The following is a 23,999-nucleotide window of genomic DNA, read 5'->3' as shown; positions in this document are numbered from 1 at the left end:
ATTTTTTGCTAAAAAAAACCATCAATTAAGCTTGAAAATTAAGAAGCTAAGCGACACATTTGAGTAAGGGCGACTGAGAATTGTAAACTAAATCACTTAGATTGGGTTGGTGAAATCATTATTTTCAAATATATTGGGCTGAAGCAATTACAGCAAACTCAAAACTATCATTCCCTCCTGCAATTGCCATATGACATTCTAAACTAGTTCTTGATTACAGAAGAACAAAATTGGAGCCAAAATACTAAGACAACCATTCAAGTCCTTAAGAAAAGGTAAAAAATTCCCGGACCAAAAATTAAAAAACACTTCAGTGTTCAATTTGTGCTGGTCTTCATATTTGATAGCCAAATATGAGTGAGATATGACCAGAATATGCATTCCAACCACTTCACTTTGAAGAGTCAGTGGCAATTGAACTTGACCATGAAGGATTCTGATTCATCTTCTGATTTGGTTTGAAGACACGCACACACAGGCGCGCAGGGCACGCATGAGCACACACACACACACACACACACACAAGAGGATTTAACCTACAGTGCCAGTGCCAGCGCCGGTGCCAGTGTTTCACATGGGAGATCACAAATATAGCTCAGGCAGCTCAGACTTGAATAGTGAAACATATAAACCAACCATTTAAGCTTAAGCTCCTCATAAGTCCCAGATAAAGCCCAGATGACACAGGGTTCTTCAACTTGTTTCTCTGAAATCTTCAGGCAGTCTAAGCACTATTCGGAAGTCACCGACTGGTAAAATGTATTACATGATCCCTACTTTAAATGTATCACAGATTACTTTCTAAAACACAACTACGAGGGAACAAAACCATGAAGAAATTGATCACCTCCTCGTTTTGAAATAGAGAAAAAACCGAGCTGAATGCTGCAGCAACCTATAGCCTCTAATAAATCTATCCTTGAGACGCCAAAAATGATATTCTCTTGTATTCGGCACCACCCATTATTCTTTGCAAATGTGGCACATTGACTAATTGATGATGAAGAAGATCCCGACCAGACCACTCTGAATTACATCCTAGACTGTTTTTCTGGATTATCAGGATCCTCCTTGTCAGGATCCTCCTCTTCTTCCTCTTTCTTTTCTTCCTCTTCCTCATCTTCTTCCGGAGGATCTGCAGGCAATGGAGGTGGCAGCGGTGTTTTCATTGGACTGAATTGTGGGAATATGTCAGGTCTACGCCCAGGCTTTGGCCTCTCCCACTCCTGCCATGAGATGGAGAGAGAATTAAAGCACATAAATGTATACAAAATTAATTCAGAAATTATTCTTAATAAATGAAAGATTTGATTACCAGGACAGCATGATCTACATTATTTTTCTCTACTACCTTAAGTACCTCATTAACCATCCCTCCGAAGCAAGAAAAGATAAATAAAGTGGTTGAATAGACAAGCCAGTCCATAGAGTTCTCTCTACATAACCACTTTTATACTTCTATATTTTAAGTATAGTTGTCAAGGCGTCGCCAAGGCGTCCAGGCGGTTTGCCTGGGGCCTAGGCGACAGTCGCCTTATTGCACTGCATGTCGCCTTGTGTTTTGGCACTTATTTATGCCAAATATCATTTAAGTAAATGCTTTTTATATTTTTTATTTCATTTACTTAAGATATTATTCATAAATAAACAAATACCCCTATTTGAATCCAATAAAAATAGTTTAAAAATCAAATTCCAAAAGGATAAAAAGTCAACCACCCAGTCCAAGAAGAAAAACTGGATTATGGTTATAGGGGTGATTTTCAACTTTTAAATGCTGGAGTTTTTCTCAATTATGAAAATTTTATAAATTCTATCATGTTAAAACATTGTTAAAAACCAAAAGTCCGGTAAAATAATTTTTTGTTTTGATATCCATAAAATTATTTTCATTCAGGCGATTTTAACAGCATTCGTGCACTTAAAAATAAGTTTGACCGGAACATAACTTTGTCATTACAACTCAGATTTAAGTAATCTTAGACTTGTTGGAAAGCTGGTTTTATATTATAACTGATACAAAAAGTCTCATGTAAAAATAATATCATTTGACCAGTCAAAATTATTATAGAACCAGAGCATTTCTCTAAATTTTGATTTTTTATAACTTAATATGACTTAATGTTAATTTTTTATGATTTAATATGGCTAAATGTTGATTTTTAATGACTTGATGTTGCTAAATCTTGATTTTTTATGATACAAGGTATATATAGCTTACTAAATAATGTTAGAAAATAGGAAAAATAAAAAATAACAATTGGTCGCCTTGTTCGCCTCAAGACGTGCGCCTTCTCGCCTAAGCGCTTAGACAACCCTCCACCGCCTTGGTTCGCCTTGGCGTCGTGCCAACTATGATTTTAACCATTGGATAGACAAACACCTTTTTCAACCATCTACAAGTCAGATTTAGTGGTCAACGTCTAGTTAATTTTTATTACCTAGTATCTTTATCCATCAAGTATTCTAACCGGTGGGAAGATAAAGGAGCATATAAACCTGTCATCTGTCAAATTCCAAAACCAAACTGAACCATATAGCCCACCATATATTAAAATCTTTCTAAACATTTATGTAAAAGAGCAACCCAATGCACAAGGTTCCTACTACTGCAGGGTCTAGGAGGGACAAGTCATCCAAATGTTGACTGAAATTGACTAGCTGTCACATGATAAAATGATTTTTGTGATGAATTTTAGCATGAACTAAAGGTCATATGGCCAACCCATAAACAAAATTTGACCATCAACAGAGCTGCCAAGTGGCAGATAAAAGCACCTCTAGACCAGCCAGTGCAGAGAAGCCTTCCAATGAAAGAGAACATATTAAAGTTTAAGATCCTGAAACATCTAATTGTTTGATCAATAGATTCTAGTGCAAATGCTGTACTTCTTCAGGTCTTGATCAAGACTCAAGAATCATTGAGATCGAGGAAATATACTCTTAACAACTTGAATCAACTACGCCTTATCACAACTAAATGGGGTCAACTATATGAATCTGTTTTGCCATAAAATTCTATTTAGAGTCGTATATGTTTCCATCCCTAAGTGATCCATAACTTCTCACCACTTCTCCCAAGGTAATTCTTAAGCTCCTCTATTCTGTACTGTATCACTACTTATAGGTGGCTGATTGGCTGTCTCCTACACATAGCACTCCATCACCCAACAAGCCTCTAATAGAAAACCTCATAGGACTGACAAACTCCAAAATTCAACTTTTAGTTTCATTGCAAGATTTCCCATTGACATCCTCATGGCTCACCCAATGACATAAAACAAAGAAGATGCACAAATTTCCCTTTTCTTCTCCCCCAACACCCCCCCCCCACCCCCAAAAAAAAATCCAGATGATGTCAACACCTGAAGTAAGATACACATCCACGCATTAATGAGTCATGATGAACACAAGTCCACATGGTTTGGTGACCCTCTCATCCACAAACGGTTAGAACCCACAAGGCCATGAAATCAATGGCATTTTGAACACATACCAATGTATTCCAGAGGGGAAACCAAAAAAGCAACTCCTAAAGTGGTTGAGGGCAAAGCTTTATGGTATCAATAATCAGGAAGCAACCCCAAGTTCTTGCATGATGTCTCTTTATACCATATTCGATTAATCAATTCTCAACCATAAGAAGATTGGATTTTGAGGTATTAAAAAAGGTACAAATGCAGTTTCACACGAATGATATTGTACCAGGAGAAATGTAGAAGATAATGATGGGTTTCAGTTCAACTCCCGCTAGGGTAGATGGTTTCAGAGATGGGCATTAATTCAGTGGTTAGGTTCAACAAGAGAAAAGTGACAAGTACACCTAGGACTAGGAGGTTCCACACAATTGTATAAAAGCCAAAGTGGTAGAGACAATTGACTCCACTCTGATAAGATTGATGTCTCTTACGTGGCTTACCGTGAGTTTTCTCAAACAGTACCTCAACATAGTTTTCAAGGGTGTCAAAGGAGGTGAACAGGAAGTGTTCTTAGAAGCATACAGTTTATGTATAATGGAGTGTTTACATAAAGTTTCAGTTATGAGATTGATTCTAGATTAATATTTTGGTATCCCTGAATCACCAATTCTCTTATGGCCAACTGTGAATTTCTGTAAAAGAAGGAGCACGTAGTTTAGTGGCCAATCACAGTTTCTTGTGTGATGCCAGCAACAATTTTGGCCTTTTGCCAATCACTATGTAATGGATGATTGTTAACAGCTTGAGCTCTGTTGAAGGATGGATTAATGTAAACAATGGCCATGTACTCAATTAAGAGGTCACAGAAAAAATTCAAATCACTAGAAATTCCAAGGGCTAAAGGAAATATAGAAGGTTCCATAACAATTAACTTGCATTGGTTTGGTGCAATTGCATCAGCAAAAGAGCTTTTAGATACTGGATTTGGAAAACAGACTTCAATTTCAAATTAAACTGGGCAACTTAATGTTCATGAAAAGCCCTCAAAATCAGTTCCAAGAAACCTCTTCCAGTAATCTAGTTGTGCTAGCACTAAGGTTTTACTTATAACAAGAACCAAGGACTCAGGAATTGGCAGTCCTGACATAACCAGATCTGGATCAGTCTCGATCGACCAATCCAAAACAATGGAATGGTCCAGATTTCAAATTGTCCAATCCCAAACTGTCTTCTCTGATCCAGCCAATCAAGATGAGGATCAGCCAACCCTTAGAACCACCAATCAAGACAAGGATCAGCCAACCCTTATAACCAAGATTTGTAATCATACAGGTCCAATAAAGATATATTTGGACTTCTACAGCTCTTTCCAGAAGGAACCACAAGTGATGCAGTATTCTCTTAGAAGAAAGAGAAGGAAAAAAATCAGCTCCTGTGGTTTAGTCTGGTTTGGTCCAGATCTGAACCTTTTCGGTTTGATTTGGTTTAATATAGAACCAGTTTAGTGTTCACGTGACCAGTAGACACCTTGCTACTAAGGTACTTCTAAGGAAGACCAGAAACTGGGGAAGTTCAGTGCCACGACTTCAACATTGGCCAATTTTCATAACCTTGCAACCATCATCCCCCACCAGGTATGACCTTTTTCCATTTCCACCTCTCCACGAGTCATTCTGTTCCACAACAGATTTTCTGGAAACTGCTTTAGCAATGGCCAAAGTGACCGTTGACAATTGCACAAGTTTGGCAGAAGCAATGTTTAAGGGATTCCATGTAGTTACTTAACTAGCATAAATTTATCTGACATATTCATCCTCCAATCTTCCATCTTCTCTTTTACAACTTAAGCTACATTTTCCCCTGCAGGGGGAGGGGGGTTTACTTATCCACACATTTTGAGAAGTAACTCTAGACATGAGCAACCTGTTCCAAACTTCCAACCAGAATGATTAACAAAACTTGACACCTATATGCAAGCTACCAAGATTGGTTAGTCTAAGTATAACTGGTTAAATTAGTCTAAGTCCAACTGATGCAGAATCTGACTGAGAAGATACCAACCTAAGTCTGGTCAAAGGAGATAATCTCCATGAAGTGAGTCATGTCCAACCTAGGCATTAGGGGTGTCAATACCTAGCCCAAACCAAAACCAAATGATAAGAGAAACCAATATGAAACCAAAATCAAACCGAAGTTATGGACTCACTCTCACTCTCACACCAAACTGGTCCAAACCGTCCGATTGACACCCCTGCTTACATGATGTCCTTTCATCCCTTATGGGATACCATTCAATAGAGAGAATTCCCTTAAAGTGAGTCATGTTAATGTAGATCCACATTATGGAAAGAAATATGAGAGGAAGAAGGGTTCAGCCTTAGTCCACTTAAGTGGCTAGGGTCCATCCAAGAAGCCAGCCAAACCCCTACTTGGTCCACCTGAGTGGCTAAGTACAAATAAGGGCCAATTGGGCCCATTGAGTTGAGTAAATGGTATGTCAAGTCCAAATTGTCTTAGGACTCTATTTGTTTTCCACATAGGTTTATTATTCCTAGTCCAATTTTGAGTTCTTATTTGTAGTATGAGTGTCTAGTCCTCCTAGTTGAAGTAGGAGTGTCTAGTCCTATTGGGAAACTAGCTCCTAGTAGTAGTTTGATTGCTATTCTGCCCTCTATAAATAGAGGAACCTATGTACTCATAATTTTTATATTTGAATAAAGAATGATTGCAGTCAATTGCTTAAAACAGCCGGGATAGCTGTGGGTGAAGCCCGGGCCGAGACAATCGCTCCTCCCCCACTTTTCCCTTTGTTTCTTCTTGTTTAAAGCTTTCTATTTTATCCTAAAGTTACTGCTATTGAAGTATACGATTGTTGTAAGTATTCAAAAGTTCAGATCTGTCCAAGTTACAAACCAGATTTGATTCTCTCTCCTGAAGCCTGCAATTATTTCTCCTAGGTCAGAAAATCAAGAAAGCTTGTAACTTCACAACCAGCCGTCAGAATCCTCTCAACTTTGGGGGTTTTTGTACCCTCCCTAGGGACTATCTACGCCCAAGAGTGCAGCTCAATCGGACTCCTACAGACCTGGCCGCACTTCTCTCTCCAGCTCTATAACAGGTCTTTCTCTTTCCTATCGGGTTGTGTTTTGGGCTGATTTTGCTCCTCTATGGGTATTGTATCCTTGGGGTTTTATTTGATGGTCTTATTTCTTTGTTTCCTGGTCCTATTTGTATTGTTTGGGGTTATAAATTACTGGGGTAGTTTCTTGTAATCTACTCTTGCATTAAGTGGTATTAGAGTTATGACTCAGACAGAAGAACCCCAACCCACCCTTCAAGATGTGATGAAAGCAATCCAAGCCTTGTCTACGAGGTTGGATGGACATGACCAACAGTTGACTGACCTAAAAGAGAGTATTGCTGCCCACTCTAACACTCAACCAACTATTGCCCAAACTAATGATCAATTTGCTGTTAATTGCATTGGTAATGTTCCCAGAAGAGTCACTATGCAACCTAGAAGGAATGTCCCAGCTCAGAATGATGAGTACGATGAGTATGACAATCAGCTTTATCAGCCTGACGATATGTACAAGGTCAAGTTAGAATTGAAAGAGTACAATGGGAGGTACGATCCCCTCTACTACCAGGACTGGGTAACTTCCTTTGATGACTACTTCCGATGGTACCGTATGTCTGAAGAAAGGAAAGTTCAATTAGTGGTCACTAAGTTAACTGGTGAAGCTAAGGATTGGTGGAGGAATGAAGAGAATAGGCTGATCCGCAGTCGTCAGATGCCTCACAATTGGGAAGACTTGAAATTTATCCTTAACGATAGATTCTTACCCCCACCTACCGACGTCGACTCTACGACATACTGAATACTCTTAGGCAAGGTACTATGACTGTAAGAGATTATATTGATCGTTTTAATGAACTGCTTTCATGAACAGGTGCCCATAAAGAAGATGAAGAACTGCTTATATCCCGTTTCAAATTGGGGTTAAAGTATGATATTCGTGAGAAGCTTGGTGTGATCGAGATACCCTCCTTAAGCACTTGTTTTGACAAATCACTAGAAGCAGAGGATCTGATCAACCTTCAGAAGGTACATCCAGCCAATTGACAACAAAAAGCCTTATGTACCAACCAAACCCACTGGATTTTCTACCTGAGCTCCATAAGATACACAGGATAAGGGGAAGGCTTCAATGGGAAGGGAGAGTGGATCTGTGACATGCTACAGTTGTGGAAAGACTGGACACATGGCAAAATTCTACCCTAAGCGGGAACAATCCAACTCTGTCATCAGTGCCATCGAATCCAATCCGGATTTACAAATCCACGAACCTCAGGATGACGATTGGACTGTTAATGTTGCAGTTGAAGGAGAGGAGGATGAACTGGAAGATGAACTTACACCAGAGAATGATGATCCTCATGCTTATGTCAATGTGGTTGCAAGAATCCTCGTGTCTGAAACTAAGGGTGTAGACTGGAGGAGGCACAACATCTTCTACACCTTAATGTCTAGTGGACCTCACAAAGCTCAAGTGATTGTGGACAGTGGAAGTTGTGTGAATGTGGTATCTCAAGCCTTTGTCATTGACGGAAAGCTTAAGACTGAATCCCATCCACAGCCATACAAGGTATCTCTTCTAGATAGCAACACCATGTCTATAACTCAATGGTGTTCAGTCCCATTGAAGGTCTCAAATTATGAAGAAAGTGTATGGTGTGATGTCATCCCCATGGTCCTCACTGATGTACTACTTGGAAGGCCTTGGTTATATGACAACAATGTGCTAGTGGGAGGTACTAAGAACCAATGCATCTTCGATCACAAAGGAAAACCATTCATTCTAAATCCACTCAATATACCTCAAGTAAAAGACAAGTTAAGGGCTGTCCAACTAAGGAGACAACATGTCTTAAAGAATGTTGCTAAGACCTCTTCCAAAACAACCACTGAGCAAAAGAAGCAACCGTGCAAAGAAAATTTCAGCAAGAACACTGTGGACAACAAGCTATGCGTGCTGCCCCATAGAGAATTCCTGACCCTTGGTGAAGAAACCAGCCTAATCATAGCTTTTGTTACCAAGGTTGTTGAACCAGTGATAGTGGTCAAACATCCCCCACAAATCAAACAATTACTTGTTAATTTTTCAAATTTGGTGCCAGAGGAATTGCCTGATAAACTACCACCGATGAGGGATATTCAGCACGCCATTGACCTTGTGCCTGGGTCAGTACTCCCTAATCTGCCCACTTACTGTCTCAGTCCTACAGAGCATGCCGAGCTCAAGAGACAAGTGGATGATTTATTAAAGAAAGGGTTCTTGGTTGAGAGCATAGTTGTCACGGCGTCAAATCGATCCAAGGCGGTGGAGCGGTGGCTAATCGATTTGGTGATGAATCGCCCGTTATGGCATTGCCATGGTAGTCAAATCGCCCATATGCCATTTTTTATTTTCCCTATTTTCTAAAGTTATTTAGTATGCTATTTTTTTTTTTATTTCCCCTAATTTCTAAAGTTATTTAGCATGCTACAAGCCTACAATATATACCCTATAACATATAAAACCAAAATTAAGCAACATCAAATAATCAAAAATCAACATAGTCCTGTCAAAATCACCTTGCATTTTACAAAAAATCGACCGCCTAGTGAATCAGGCGTACCTGGCGTCCATAGCGGTGCCATAATGACGCCTATCAGCCAATGGCGACCGCTATTTGTGAGTCATGTAAATTGTAGCACTGCCATGAACTTCATTTTCAACCAGGACGCCAAATTGCCGCCTTGGCGACGCCTAGGCGATGCCATAACAACTATGGTTGAGTGCATGAGTTCATGTGCAGTACCAGCCCTATTGACACCAAAGAAAGATGGTTCATGGCGTATGTGCATTGACAGCCGGGCCATTAACAAAATCACGGTAAAGTACAGATTTCCTATTCCTCGTTTGGATGATATGCTTGACATGTTGACAGGAGCTTCCATCTTTTCAAAGATTGATCTACAGAGTGGCTACCATCAAATTCGAATCCGTCCAGGGGATGAATGGAAAACAGCCTTCAAAACAAAAGAAGGCCTGTATGAGTGGAAGGTTATGCCTTTTGGCCTCACCAATGCACCTAGCACTTTCATGAGGGTGATGACACATGTACTACGACCCTTCATCAGAAAATTTCTCGTAATGTACTTTGATGACTTACTAATATACAACAAAGCACAAAATGAACACTTGGAGCATCTGAGACGTGTCATAAGAGTACTACAGGCAGAAAAGTTATACATCAACTTGAAGAAATGTTTCTTTATGCTGCCCAAGGTCATCTTCCTTGGTTTTATTGTGTCTTCACAAGGCATAGAAGCTGATCCGGAGAAGGTAAAAAGTGTCATTGATTGGCCTATTCCAAAGACCTTAACTGAGGTTCGTAGCTTTCACGGTCTTGCTTCATTTTACTGACGATTCATCCGGAATTTCAGCGCTGTTGTAGCCCCAATTACAGAATGCACAAAAGGGGGAAAAGTCCCATTTTAGTGGACTCTGGCAGCCACTAAAGCTTTCAACTTAATCAAACAAAAGATGATAGAAGCACCAGTGCTTAGACTACCCAATTTTGATCTTATGTTTGAAGTGGCTACTGATGCATCCCATGTTGGGATAGGAGGAGTGCTTATGCAAGAGGGCTATCCGATTGCCTTCTACAGTGAAAAGTTGAATGATGCGAAGAGAAGGTATTCTACCTATGATTTAGAACTCTATGCCATTGTTCAAATCCTCAAGCATTGGAGGCATTACTTAATTGGAAAAGAGTTTGTGCTCTATTCGAATCATGAAGCACTCAAATACTTGCACTCACAAAAGACCATTAGTGATCGGCATGCTAAATGGATCTCATACTTGCAAGGATACGTATTTGCTCTCAAGTACAAAGCTGGGAAGGAGAATCAAGTGGCTGATGCACTTAGTCAAAAGGTGATGATGATGAACACTTTCACAGTACAAAGTGCAGGAGTGGAACACATTAAAGAGGAGTACATTAGTGATGCTGATTTTTCAAAAGTATTCAACAACCTACAAGGAGGAGGACGGGATGACAAATTTGCTATACATGATGGGTATCTTTTCAAAGGCACTCGCCTCTGCATCCCAAACATCTCTTTGAGACATCACTTGATTCGAGAGCTACATGGAGGAGGAATGGGTGGACACTTTGGTAAGGATAAAACATACTCCATGATGAAAGACTTGTACTTTTGGCTTCAACTCTTAAAGGATGTGCAACATGTGATACAGAGATGCCGCACTTGTCAACTTTCCAAAGGAGAAAAGAAGAATACAGGATTGTACACACCGTTACCCGTTCCATATGCACCTTGGCAAGACATAAGCATGGACTTTGTCCTAGGCTTACCACCTACACAGGAAAGGTATGATTCAATATTTGTGGTAGTAGATCGTTTCTCCAAGATGGTACACTTTATCCTATGTAAGAAGACTCTTGATGCAAGTCACTTGGCCAAACGCTTTTTCAAAGAGATAGCGCGCATACATGGTCTGACACAGACAATTGTTTCAGATAGGGATATCAAGTTCATGAGCTACTTCTGGAAAACTCTATGGCTGAAAACAAATACTAAACTCAAGTTCTCCATTGCATTCCATCCTCAGACAGACGGACAGACCGAAGTGGTGAACAGAAGTCTTAGCAACTTACTCCGATGTCTAGTCCGAGACTATGAAAAGACTTGGCCATCTATATTGGATATTGCTGAATTCGCCTATAATATTTCCGTCAACCGCACCATAGGTCGTACACCATTTGAGATTGTCCTTGGACTGCAGCCTCAACGACCGGTTGACTTGGTACCATTGCCACCTCAGGCCCATATTAGTGTGGAAGCCGATGAGTTCCTTAGACACATCACGGAGGTACATGCTGATGTTCGTCATCGCATCGCTGTTAGCAATGACGGATACCAAGCAACTGCCAATCGACATTTTCGCGCTACGTGGAATTTCAGCCTAGTGATTTGGTAATGGTTCGAATTCCACCTGAGAGGTTTTCTCCTGGTACAGTGCACAAGCTCCATCATCGGAACATGGGTCCCTACAAGGTCTTGAAGTGCATTGGCACTAATGCTTACATGCTAGAGCTACCTCCTACTCTGAAGATCAACAATATCTTCAATGTAGATGATCTGACGATATATTTGGGGCACCATTCTGATGACGGTGACATTGAACACACCCTCAAACTTCCTCAATTTGCAAACCCTAAAGATGATGTCATCGAAAATGTTCTCGACAACAAGTTCACCACAGTTCGTGGGGCAAAGGGTACTACTCCTTTCTCATCAAATGGAAAGGTCGACCATGAGAAGATTGTACTTGGATCCATGCCGATGACTTTCAGCGCCTTGACACGGACCTCTATGAGCACTACATGTCCCTTACCCATTCATCGGAGTTAAATGATTCTAAGAAAGGGGGAGTTGATGTAGATCCACATTATGGAAGGAAATATGAGAGGAAGAAGGGTCCAACCTTAGTCCACCTGAGTGGCTAGGGTCCAGCCAAGAAGCTAGCCGAACCCCTACTTGGTCAACCTGAGTGGCTAAGTACAAATAAGGGTCAATTGGGCCCATCGGCTAGGGGAATAATTAGTAGTTGTTTTTAATTAATTAGTGGGCCATTGGGCCCATCGAGTTGAGTAAGTGGTATGTCGAGTCCAAATTGTCTTAGGACTCTATTTGTTTTCCACATAGGTTTATTATTCCTAGTCCAATTTTGAATTCCTAGTTGTAGTAGGAGTGTCTAGTTCTATTGGGAAACTAGCTCATAGTAGTAGTTTGATTGCTATTTTTCCTTCTATAAATAGAGAAGCCTATGTACTCATAATTTCATATTTGAATAAAGAATAATTGCAGTCAATTGCTTAGAATAGCCGGGATAGCTGTGGGTGAGAAGCCCGGGCCGAGACAGCCGCTCCCCCTCCCCCCCACTTTTCCCTTTGTTTCTTCTTGTTTAAAGCTTTCTATTTTATCCTAAAGTTACTGCTGTTGAAGTATGCGACTGTTGTGAGTATTCAGAAGTTCAGATCTGTCCAAGTTACAAACCAGATTTGATTCTCTTTGCTGAAGCCTGCGATTATTTCTCCTAGGTTAGAAAATCAAGAAAGCTTGTAACTTCACAATCAGCCGTCAGAATCCTCTCAACTTTGGGGGTTTTTGTACCCTCCCAAGGGACTATCTACGCCCAAGAGTGTAGCTCAATTGGACTCCTACAGACCTGGCCACACCTCTCTCTCTCCAGCTCTATAATATGTCTTTCTCTCTCCTATCGGGTTGTGTTTTGGGCTGGTTTTTCTCCTCTATGGGTATTGTATCCTTAGAGTTTTATTTGATGGTTTTATTTCTTTGTTTCCCGGTCCAATTTGTATTATTTGGGGTTATAAATTGCTGGGGTAGTTTCTTGTAATCTCCTCCTACATTAAGAACAGAGGAAGAAGAAAGAGAGGATCTTGCATGGGGATAGGAGAAAAAAGAAAGAGAGAGAGGCCAAGCCACACCACACCACACCACAGTAACTCAAAATCAATTCTTAATTCATTCCATTTTCAACTGTTGATTGTGCTCCATTGCATTACACACACACACACACACACATATATACGCACACACACACCGAGGAAAACTCACATATTAGAAACTCTTAACTATATATATATATTATAAAATCTTAACTAGAAAAATAAAGAAAGAAAATAAATATCTAATTATCTACTAGTCCCACATCCTAATTCAGGGCCGGTTTTTGGTTGGGGATCTCAAACAGGTTCGGCCTGTCCAAGGAAGTGCTCCATGGATAAAGAGTTTAATGTTTTTTCAACAATCTTGATGCCTTGGCTACCTTTGCACTGTCTCACTGACCTGGTGGGATTTCTCAATATGTCAATACTTTCGTTTGCAGGAATATTGTGTTGACATCACTTACTGTAACAATGACCTCCTTCCAGTTCCTCAGCTTTATTTGACTAATGTTGCCAACTTACTATGGCAACTTACAATGGTAGAACTAGAAATACTTAACCTCACTAGCTATTTTAAGTCTATATCTGACCAGGACAAATGTATTCATGGTTCACAAATGGCCATTTGAAAAATGGCTGGTTTCCCACCCATGGTGCACGCACGCACGCACACACACACACACATTAAACTTATTAGGTTAAATGGAGCTTGATATGGAAGATTAGTTATTCCAGTTATTTGTAGCACCAATCTCAGTTGATTTTTTTTCTCATGAAAAATTGATGCTTTCTGAACAGCATCTTTGTCAACACCTAATAAGTTTTAGAATCTGCCAGAAGCCTGGTGTCAAACCATCTCGATAGATCAATGCAATGTGAGCTTTACATTCGTTCTCAGTTTTGGCTGGAATGTGACGAATAATTTCTTGCTTCTTGAGAAAGTACATTGAAAATCAGAGAACCAGTTAAGAAACCACAATCTATGAAATAAAAAACCATTCAGAATCTAGGTTGGTTAAGAACTTCAAGCTGGACTTCTGAAGTAACATAAACCTAAAGAATTTGATCTTCTTTGTTTTATAAATTGATTTTTCCATTGTCATCAATCATAAAATAAAACTTGGGAAATTATGAATCAGTTGTGATAACACAAAAGGAACTCATGTTCTTCCACCCTCACCCTCCTGGCCCCCTGGTACTCTGCAACACACCTCAGAACATTTGACGTGTTCCTACCAAATGTGAGCCGACAAACCCATAAAAGTTTTCAGGTTTAGTGCATAGTGAGTACAAAGAAAAAAAATGAGTGCTGTGTTGCTGAATTTTGTGGGATATGAATTGAAGACCTTATTGTTCTATTATTGAATGTGGCATGTAAACAATACATGTTTGACTTTGCCTATGCTTGCACAATTTAGCTTCTTATTTACACTTTCAGTAATTTTTTTTTTTTTGAATTTTATAATTCTGTTTGAATAAATGAATTCTAGGGTTATTGTAAACTGCCATATGGTGGTTAAATTGTGACTGTATTTTCTGTAGGTCTGGTAGTTATGGCATTTGGTCCAAGCTGCTCTTATGCTCTTATTAGAGTCTTGTATGGTAGGAAATGGAGCGATGGAGAAGCTCCAACTGCACTCCGTTACTATTGTCTTTATGTCATTGTTTTAGCTATGAATGGTAAGTCACCTTTTATCTTTCAATATATCATGGTATGCTGCAATTGGAAAATTATATTGGTGATCATATAGGATAAGAATTTTCTTTCTTCCTTGTACTAAATGATGACAAATGCATTTCTCCAACAATAATGTTGGCTCCCTTGATTATGCTTCAGGAACATCTGAAGCGTTTCTACATGCAGTGGCAAATGAGAAACAACTAAAGCATTCAAATGGCTCCTTGCTCATATTCTCAGGGATATACATTGTACTGAATGTCCTGCTCATACACTCAGCTGGTGCAGTAGGGTTAATTGCAGCTAATTCATTAAGTATCCTTTCTAAGATTTGGTCCCTCCCTTCTCGCTTTCCTCCCGGCGGGGATAGAACCTTTAAAATTGTCATGACAGGTTCTAGAAAACACCTGATTATATTACTAGCATCGTCGTTAAATGTCAATCTTGGTGGGCTCAATCAGCAGATTATTCGTCTTGTTGGTGATGCTACTCTCTTTGCTTTACAATATGAGCACCCAGTTGAATCCCCTAGGAATCATCAGCATTTAAATTACTGGTGACTTTTAAAAATGTACAATTGAAACAAACTTTCTCTAGGTCTGCTTCTTTTATCTAGTGTAGTGGTCATGTAGATAGAGAAGCCAATCAAGCAGCTGATTGGATGGTCAATTATGGAGCTATCACAGGCTTGGATTTCAGCTGATCCTACTGTAGCTTTCGCACTTAATTTTCAATTATGGGCTCAAGCAGCTGATCATTGTCCTTTCTTCCCCCACTAGTTTCTATTGGGGCTGCAGATTATAGTTTTGGGTGTATCTATCCATTGTAGCTTTCGCACTTAATTTTCATGTTGTACCTGAGAGTAGCATAACCAACTGATTGGCTGGTTGGCCTGGGACACCTCCCTGGCTTAGGCTGATTCTAATTGTTTGTAGCCGACTTTTTGATCTGTTTGATTACGAACAATGTTAGCTCGTTCATGCTAGATGACTTCTGGCACAGATCTCATGCTGTGAACCTGACCCTACTGTGTTGATGCGACTTTTTCTGCACAATAATGGGAAGTTTCCCCTTCTCCTTTCTGCTTATGTCATAAAAGGTGAGGAATTGAGCGTAGTAACCATTTCAACCTTTGTTGGGAGCTAGAAATTGGTCATCATACTTATATTTCTCACTGGTCCAACTTTCTGTGTGCCTAGCTGTTACTCTTTTTAAGTTGGGGCATTTGGCAAAGTATTCTTTAAAGGGTGGGTCCTAGGAGCTATTTTGTGGGTTAACCAATTATGAACTTTTGCTGCCTGAATCACTTTGTTTCCGAAGCCAGTAGTGTTGCATGTTCTGCTGTTTGAAAGAACTCGTTTACAATAAAGTTTGGTGGACATATGAACCAATAGAGAGGATACACAGGCATGCTGGCCCCTTGCCACCTATGATGGTCCCTGTCTGCATCAAATGGTTGTATGTAGTCATGTGCCAAGAACTTTGTGCTGTAACCCCAGTTGTGTAACCTTGTTGTCACTAGGCCACTGTCTGATTCTTACCCTTTTATATATTTTCAGAAACAGTTGCCCAAAAGAATAAATTGGTTTCTATTCTTGGGGTATTGCAATTCTGTGTCAGTTCATTTGTTCTATATCGATTGTGCAGTTCAAATTTCGGTTGGGACATTCGTTAAATGAGACTCAGGTACCCATAGTGATGTGGCCTCCCATTCAATTGTTATCCTTACGAAAGAATGCATGATAATTAATGTTTTATTGAGTTTAAAATAATGGGCTTATTTTCTTTGGAGAAAAGGGGTTGAAATTAAAGCATTGGCTTCTTTCTTGACTGCAATGAAAGATATGATTTTCAGGATTTTTTACTCTGCAGCATTCATTAGGCATTATTTCCAGGTGCGAAAAATTTCTCCATGACATTCTATCTATATAATTCTGCTTGGCTTTCAACATGAGATATTGAATGGTTTTTTGAACTTTTGATATTGAATTGGTTCTTATTTTAGATTTATTTGTTACCTTCCACAGGATTCTAGCTCATTTGCATTCGATCAGTGCTTGCCATCTGGTTGGGCAGTTTTGCTTTTTTCAGGTGTTGCTACTCTCATATCTGAGCGAATATTTCTCGATCGGGAAAATTTCTGGCCAACCATGTTCATTCATTCATTCTTTGGAGTCACATGCTTATGTGTATCCGCCATTGTAATGTATGTACTCTCTTGTACTTCCATTCAAATTCAAGATGGATGAGAATCCTCTAAATTGTCATACCTGTAGCGGTTCATGTAGCTATGATGAAAGGAAGAGAAAATGCATTTGGGGAGAAAGCTTGTCAAACATTCAGAATAAGTTGTCATTAATTTGTTCCTAAATGCTTTTCCTTGATTTCCTATAGTAGCTATGAAACAGCTAAAAAACATCTCTGTTACATCCTTGTAGAGTATCTCATCCTATTAGAAACTAATTCTTTTTGAGAATTTCATCTCTGTTACATTTCATTGATCTCTTTTAATCCATTCTTTTTTGTATAGATATCGCCGTGAGAGGTCTTTCATCAACAAAATCATCCGTTTTCGGGAACATGTTGAATAGAAATGACTAACTGATACTTCACTTAAGCCTCGAAGGTTTGCACAGTTTCTCTACTTTCTTTGATTCATGTTTCGTTTTCACTTCCCTGTGGTTAAAGCAGCATACTCTCAGGTGCAGTTGTGGCTGCGGAGATAGAATCATCTTTTGTTTACCATCAGGCAGTTCGTCATTCCTTATATCGACATCTTGAAACCTGACGTCTGATGTGCCGATGATCCAGAAGCTCTTAGAGATGATATAGTGTTTTAGCCCTATTATTTATTTATGGGAGAAGGTTCTCTGAGAAAGTGGCTTAGGGAAGCACCCCATAAAATGCGACCAATGGTATCATACATAGGAGGGCAGCGATTGCATTTCATGAGGATGAGAGAGATAGACACAGATGCTACTGTACCCTACCCCAGTGGCTCAGAGAACTTTTTCCCCTTTTAATTTATTTATGTTGTTGAATGTAGCCTTTAGTTAAGGTGGTTCATTTCTTAGCCATTTCATAGATTTTTGAGCCCTAGACTTTTGCCGGTTCTTTAGCTTATAGATCTGTAGGTAGATAAGTAGATTAAGGTCTTCAATTTTTACATAGTTTTCCAGGATTTTTCCATCTTGGAGGTTCGATGTCTTGACTTGAAAATGTTCATACATGTATTCAGATACTCTCCCTTTATTTTGATCCATACAATTGTAGATAAGTACTGATAATTACAGCTATGAAATTCTGTTATATATTTATGGATACTCAAATGTAAATGGGTACATTGGAATTGAACTTTTAGTGAGAGTATTCATTTGAAAAATATGCTTAGTATATTTAGTAAGAGTTTAAGGTGGTTACACAATTACAATTACTAATTTTTTTTTTTTTTTTTTCAAATTACTTCTCTTCTCTAGCCTTGCAACCAGATGGTGCCTCATGAATTCTTATACTGCGTTTGTTATGCATTCTAAGTGGATAATGCATTCCAAGAATGCATAGCAAACACAGCATTAGTTTGAACTTTCCCCACCCGTTTTTGTATGGAATTCTTTGTTTGAGCTTTTGATTCTAATGTTGTCTCTACAAATTGGCAAATATTGGATATTCTAACCCTTCCCTTTGATTTTTATGCACGATCGTGTATGTACATCGTCAGTGACCGTGCACAAAAAAGTGGACAGATGAAGCGACGGATGAAGCAATGGCTGTGTATGAACACGGTTGTGCAGGGAAAAATGCCACTTCACGGCCCCAGTGGGAATGATGTGGCTTTTTAAATTGTTGGATAGATAGTGGATGGTCTAGATAAGCAACTTCTTAAGTTTCAAACAAAAATTTAACCATACTCCCTTTTGTTTTTTGTATGGATCTCCATGTATTTCTATGGAGGCCTACCAAACTCCACTACTGAAAGTTGATACTCCCGTCTCGCTTGGTTCAGAACTAGCAAGATCAGAGCTCTTCTTGTTAGTGTACCTCTGCCTAGGTCACTCCTTTATCGGTCCACTCCCTCTTAAAGACCAATGAAACCTTGAGCTCAAAAGTTGGTGATTTAAATGCCTCACTTGAAAATAGTCCATGAATTTTGGTAACTCTAGCATGATTAGCTGGATAATGAGCTATACTAGTAGGAAAGAAGAGAACTCCCAAGGCCATGCACTTTTCGCAGAGAATGGTTCCTACCGATGAAACCTTGAGCTCAAAAGTTGATGATTTAAACACTTGAAAATAGTCCATGAAATTTGGTGACTCTAGCATGATTAGCTAGATAATAAGCTATACTAGTAGGAAAGAAGGGAACTCCCAAGGCCATGCACTTTTCACAGAGAATGGTTCCTCTCCCTTGCAGGTAACCATGCCATGTCGCCAACCCACCTCACACCATCCATGGGATGTGGTTCCCGCACACCAATGGAGGTCTCCAACTCCATAGACAATGTAAAATGGGGTGGGATGATTACCCGCATGCACGACCTCCTTTGATCCATTCAAATTTCTAAGGAGCCACACTTCTCACCGGATTCCTTATTGAAGTCATCTTGCCATGGCAAAGTTTGAACAAGCTAAAACAATAATACTTGATATTGGCATTGGTATCATCCATTGTCGATACAAATTGATCTTATCAGGTTGGATCAGACGTTTTATCCTCCAAGATATCAATAGAAGGATTTAAGATGATTTTGCCCTACCTTGCTTGATACTATTTGATATAATTAGATATAAGTATCTAAAATGATAATAAAAAAAATACTTATAGAAGTCAAAGTCAAAGTCAAAGTCAAAGTCAAACATATATGGTAATGGATCTAACAGAAGAGTGACTGCTTTTCTCAGTGATTCCCCCTCATCATCTTTTCAAGCTGTAAAGACGCACACATCATTGAAACGTTGACATGAACCTACAACCGTCGATCTCAACCAGTCCGGCATCAGATTTAAGAACACAAGACGATACGGTCTGATGGTGATGAGTGCAGAGAGTGATATCAGATCTGCAAAAATCGAAGATAGGGTCTGATGGTGATGGATGCACAGAGAGAGAGAGAGAGAGATGTGAACATGAACATGCATGCACATAACCCCTGCATCAGCGTGAGTGGCATCCGTGTGCACATGGCATCATTTCGAATTTATTTTAAAAAACAAAAAGACAAGAGAATGCTATCAACTTGTGAGGCCATTGTGTTAATACGTAAATCAATGGAAAGTTATGTGGAAACATCTTCAATACATAAGATAGAAGTAGTATAATCTTTTTCACGCTCACTTATATTTAGACATCGATAAGTAAACAAGTAGCTTTCTCTTTTCCAAATAAGGACAAAGTTTTCCTTCATCAGGTGGTGAAGTTCACCACTCCATCCTAGGGTTCACATACCCCCTAGATGCATGGGGTGTGAGGAAACTCGGTCCAATGAATAAACCCAACAATGATTTTCTTTAGAAAGAAAGCAGTATTTGAATTTTGATATGGAGGTGAAGGTGTCAATTCTAGACTCACGTCGGCAGGCCCTACTGAGCTTGATCAGAAAAACTTAAAACTGGTCCAACCTGTATATTAAGCATGTCGGTTTCAAGTCCAATCCGATCAACATTTGGTTGTTCTTGGTTTAAGGGTGCTACCAACCAGGCATCCAATCAGGGCTAATCGATTAATAGTCTGACTCAACCTGATATGTTTAAAGTACATTTACGAAGCTTGACACATTTAAAGTCTATTTAGAGATAAATGTCTCATTAGCTCATTTAAAGCCTCTAAAATCAGTTTACCTCGATTATTAGTATTTCGATAAAATACAGATACTTGACCTGCTGACCTACTGTTTATAAATGAGACCATGCTTACCATATGATGACCAATTACTTAAATAAATTAATCATTAAGTGAGATCCTAAAATGGGAAAATTTGATTATACCTGATTGAAACCGACTGAAACCGACCTAACCTGACCGATTGACACACCCTACAGCCAAGGTTTTAGATAAATGTCTCAAATCAATATCAATTAATTATATTGAATCGGTTTAGATACTGTGAAGTGTGAACCATAACCCTGGGTGGAGCTTCTTGACATTTAAACGAACACATGGCCGACACATTTGCTTTGAAAGAGAAAGGTCTAGAAGGAAGAGTGTAGAGAGCCAGAGAGTGTCACAAAACACAAATACACACTTCTTGAGTGTGACAAATTAAAAAAAGGGTATCCTTTAGTGCCCACACAAATGGTCCCAACCAAATCTCCTCCACTTTTTTTTTTTTTTTTTTTTCCAGAAAAGGAAAAAGCCCTTGTTGATCAACTGAAATAACCATATTAACCATCACCCTTAAATTAATTAAGAAAAATAAGAAAAAAAGATAGAGGGGTGGATCATAATATGTTGTCTTATCAATGGATTACTCAAAGGATTTATTTGGATTAATTAGAGATTAATGGTTCATATATCATTCTCCATTCTAAAATTTCTCTCCCTTCCCCACTCCTTTTTCTTTGTTGGTTTTCTTGAAGTTTTCTTTTCTCCACTTTTGGAGTGCAAGGTTGAATACCCTCTCACTTGATTGGTGGCATAAGTGAAAGAAAAGACATAAGTGAAAGAGACCTTAGCAATAATGAAGCAAAAGTCTTGGATGGCATTGTTTCCCTAGTAAGGTGTAGAATTAGGATGGAAATAGGTTGTCTTATCCATATAAATTGTCTAGCAAGTATAAATGTGGAAAAAAGCAGAAAAAAGAAAGAAAGGGAGAACAAGGGAGTTTTGCATATAAAACAAGGAGAAAGATCCCTACCTGATTATGTGGGCCTATGTTGGTATGTGGTTAATGGGAGTGTGTGTTTAAACGTTCAAATACGGCTTAATATGGTCATTTCACCCCGGTGTCTAGGCCTACGATACATGATTGGTTGTGTTCACTCATCCATAAAATAATGATGAATTATCGTCACATTTTTGTTATTTTTTTCAAATATCACGAGGTATTTATTTTACCATATGCATAAATGATATGTCTATTCCGATCATTGGATAAAGAGTACATGGTCTAGATTTGCCACATATCAACTTCAGAGCCTAATTCAATTAGATTCTCCTTTTTATAGTGGCACACATCTCGTGTATGTCTATATATGTGTACCAATATTTTATACAGTAGTGTACATTCTCCAACTTTGCGAGAACAAGCAGACTAAATTTAAAAATATATTTATATAAAACCAATAATCAATTACTTGTCAATAACAAGTTTTGACTTCGATTCATATTGAAACCAAAAACAAGTTTTGGAAGTTACAGAAACTAATACAAGCAGCATTATAAAAAACAATATTATAAGATAAAATGATAGACCAATTGACTTCAGACTAAAAACAAAAGACTATAATCCTTTGCAATTCTTGCAGTCTACATAGTCTTGGGAGAGGTTTTTTGTATGAAAGTATTATTATGATAGAAAAAATTAATTAGGATCTAATAAGTTCAATTTCATTTACTATGCTTTTACATAAACTAAAACTAATAGAAATTTAGAAAAGAAAAGAAGGTTTAAGAACTTGAAATCGGGTATAAGATTGGTCTCTATTGTTTTTTATTCAATTCCAAGTCAAATTGTTTTAGAATCGATCAGATTCAACAAACTCTGCATAAATGTGAAGAGACAATCCAACAGATAAAAAAAAATTATATGATAAATTCCTACTATTGAATAGTTAATCATATTGTGCTGTAGAGACCCAAATTTTATGGACAAATAGGCTCCAAGGTCTATTGCTTGTATATCAAATGTCAATCTAAAAGAAGTCAGCAAAGTGAAACAGAGCTTTGAAAAATTAAGAATATGGAATATTATTACATAGTAGTGGTTGGAGTAAACCTAAGGGGATAGCGCATTTGGTGAGCAACGAACTTGATATGAGCCGTAAACTCGGACATCCTAAGTATGACTCCCACTAGGCATACCTTGGGCCATTCACACGGGGGTGTTTAGTGCTCTTCACTGCTTTCAGTGAAAGTTGAATAGTTCTCATTCAACCCCGGTATGACCCGGTCCATGCAGTTGTGGGGTCAGTATGGGCCTGCAGGACTAGTCAGGCCGAAGGCCTGGACACCCGTCGTTAGCCAAAAAATAAATAAATAGTAGTGGTTGGAGTACAATAGACGTGCATTGATTACATGATGATGAACGTCAATATACAAAGGGATATATATATATATATATATATATGAATTAGGATCTAAAACTTGACATGTGAATAATCCAAAGCATATATTATGTAATAAATATTTAGAATTATCACAGCATTATTCCACATGGCAGAATAAGGTAGGTGTGCAAAAACATTAATATCTATAGGAAACATTTTTGCTTCTTATTATTAATATCGTTTGATGTCTTTTTAGGGGAGAATTCTTTCACACAGTCCCATGTTGGGAGGCTTTCCTTAAACATTTTCCATTTTTGAGCGATAAAGATGGTTGATATATATTGATTACTCAAATCATTGTATATATAAAGCTCTCATTATGTAGTTTAGTACATGTCAAATTTTGTACCTACCTCAATCTCAATTATATGGTACACCATCTAGCTGATCTCTGTCATGCATTTTAAATTATCAGATCAATATCAAATAAATGAATGGCTAACATGGCAATTCTACTTATTAGCTACATAAAGAACTATGTGAATTGATAATCTCAATAGTTTCAAGGTTAGATTCAATCATATACCATCATGTATTGAATCTTTTTCCTAATTATTTAAATCTCAAACGAAATTTATTTTTTAATTGTGACACGCAGTGTAATTACTTTGAGTTAAAACTTAGCATATGATTCAAGGTTGATGCAAAGAATATGCCCACAAAATTTAAGAAACAATTAACATATCACATGCTAGATTTTTTTTAGGTTGTTTCAGAAAGACTTTAAATGAGTATAAATTTTTTTTTTCAAAGACATTTATTCAACCTGCCGAAGCAAAAGGAGCTTTATAGAATTCCAGAGATCCTCCGGAAAGGACTCCCAAAATCCACGAAGAGTGAAGGATAGGGTCCATTTAGATATAGAGTGGGCTATCCCATTCTCACCCCCACTAATATGCATGAAGCTACAAAAAATAAATGACGACTTCAAAAGCAAGATATCCAAACAATGGAAGAGATACTAGAAGGAAGGAAAGAAGTGGAGAGGGAGAGACACTTGATAAGCACCAAGTAGTCCGAATGGATGATAATGCTTGAGAGGCCGATTTGGATAGCTGAAGAGAGGGCCATCCTAACAGCAAGCGTTTCACCCACCA

At 38.6% G+C, this 23,999-nt stretch overlaps 1 protein-coding gene across 1 annotated transcript; it reads left to right on the top strand.

Moving 5' to 3' along the window:
* Nucleotides 1-14,484: 14,484 nt before the first annotated feature.
* On the top strand, nucleotides 14,485-17,961 carry LOC122062557 (protein RFT1 homolog). Its single transcript, XM_042626186.1, has 6 exons — nucleotides 14,485-14,642; nucleotides 14,800-14,955; nucleotides 16,483-16,535; nucleotides 16,668-16,846; nucleotides 17,171-17,266; nucleotides 17,343-17,961. Exons 1-5 carry the CDS (start codon nucleotides 14,516-14,518, stop codon nucleotides 17,229-17,231), a joined length of 576 nt encoding a protein of 191 aa, XP_042482120.1. The 5' UTR covers nucleotides 14,485-14,515; the 3' UTR covers nucleotides 17,232-17,266; nucleotides 17,343-17,961.
* The last annotated feature ends 6,038 nt before the right edge of the window (nucleotides 17,962-23,999 follow it).

Source organism: Macadamia integrifolia, unplaced genomic scaffold (genome assembly GCF_013358625.1).
Source record: "Macadamia integrifolia cultivar HAES 741 unplaced genomic scaffold, SCU_Mint_v3 scaffold1073, whole genome shotgun sequence".
Lineage (NCBI taxonomy): Eukaryota > Viridiplantae > Streptophyta > Magnoliopsida > Proteales > Proteaceae > Macadamia > Macadamia integrifolia.
Note: the sequence above shows the minus strand (reverse complement) of the source record. Positions and strands in the feature narration are given on the sequence as shown.

What these genes read in the sequence shown, in the direction of transcription:
- LOC122062557 (XM_042626186.1), top strand. Translation starts at nt 14,516, where the DNA reads ATGGCATTTGGTCCAAGCTGCTCTTATGCTCTTATTAGAGTCTTGTAT. An exon ending in AATTGCAGCTAATTCATTAA is followed by an intron (nt 14,956 to 16,482) that starts GTATCCTTTCTA and finishes CTGCAATGAAAG; the next exon opens with ATATGATTTTCAGGATTTTT. An exon ending in TCATTAGGCATTATTTCCAG is followed by an intron (nt 16,536 to 16,667) that starts GTGCGAAAAATT and finishes TACCTTCCACAG; the next exon opens with GATTCTAGCTCATTTGCATT.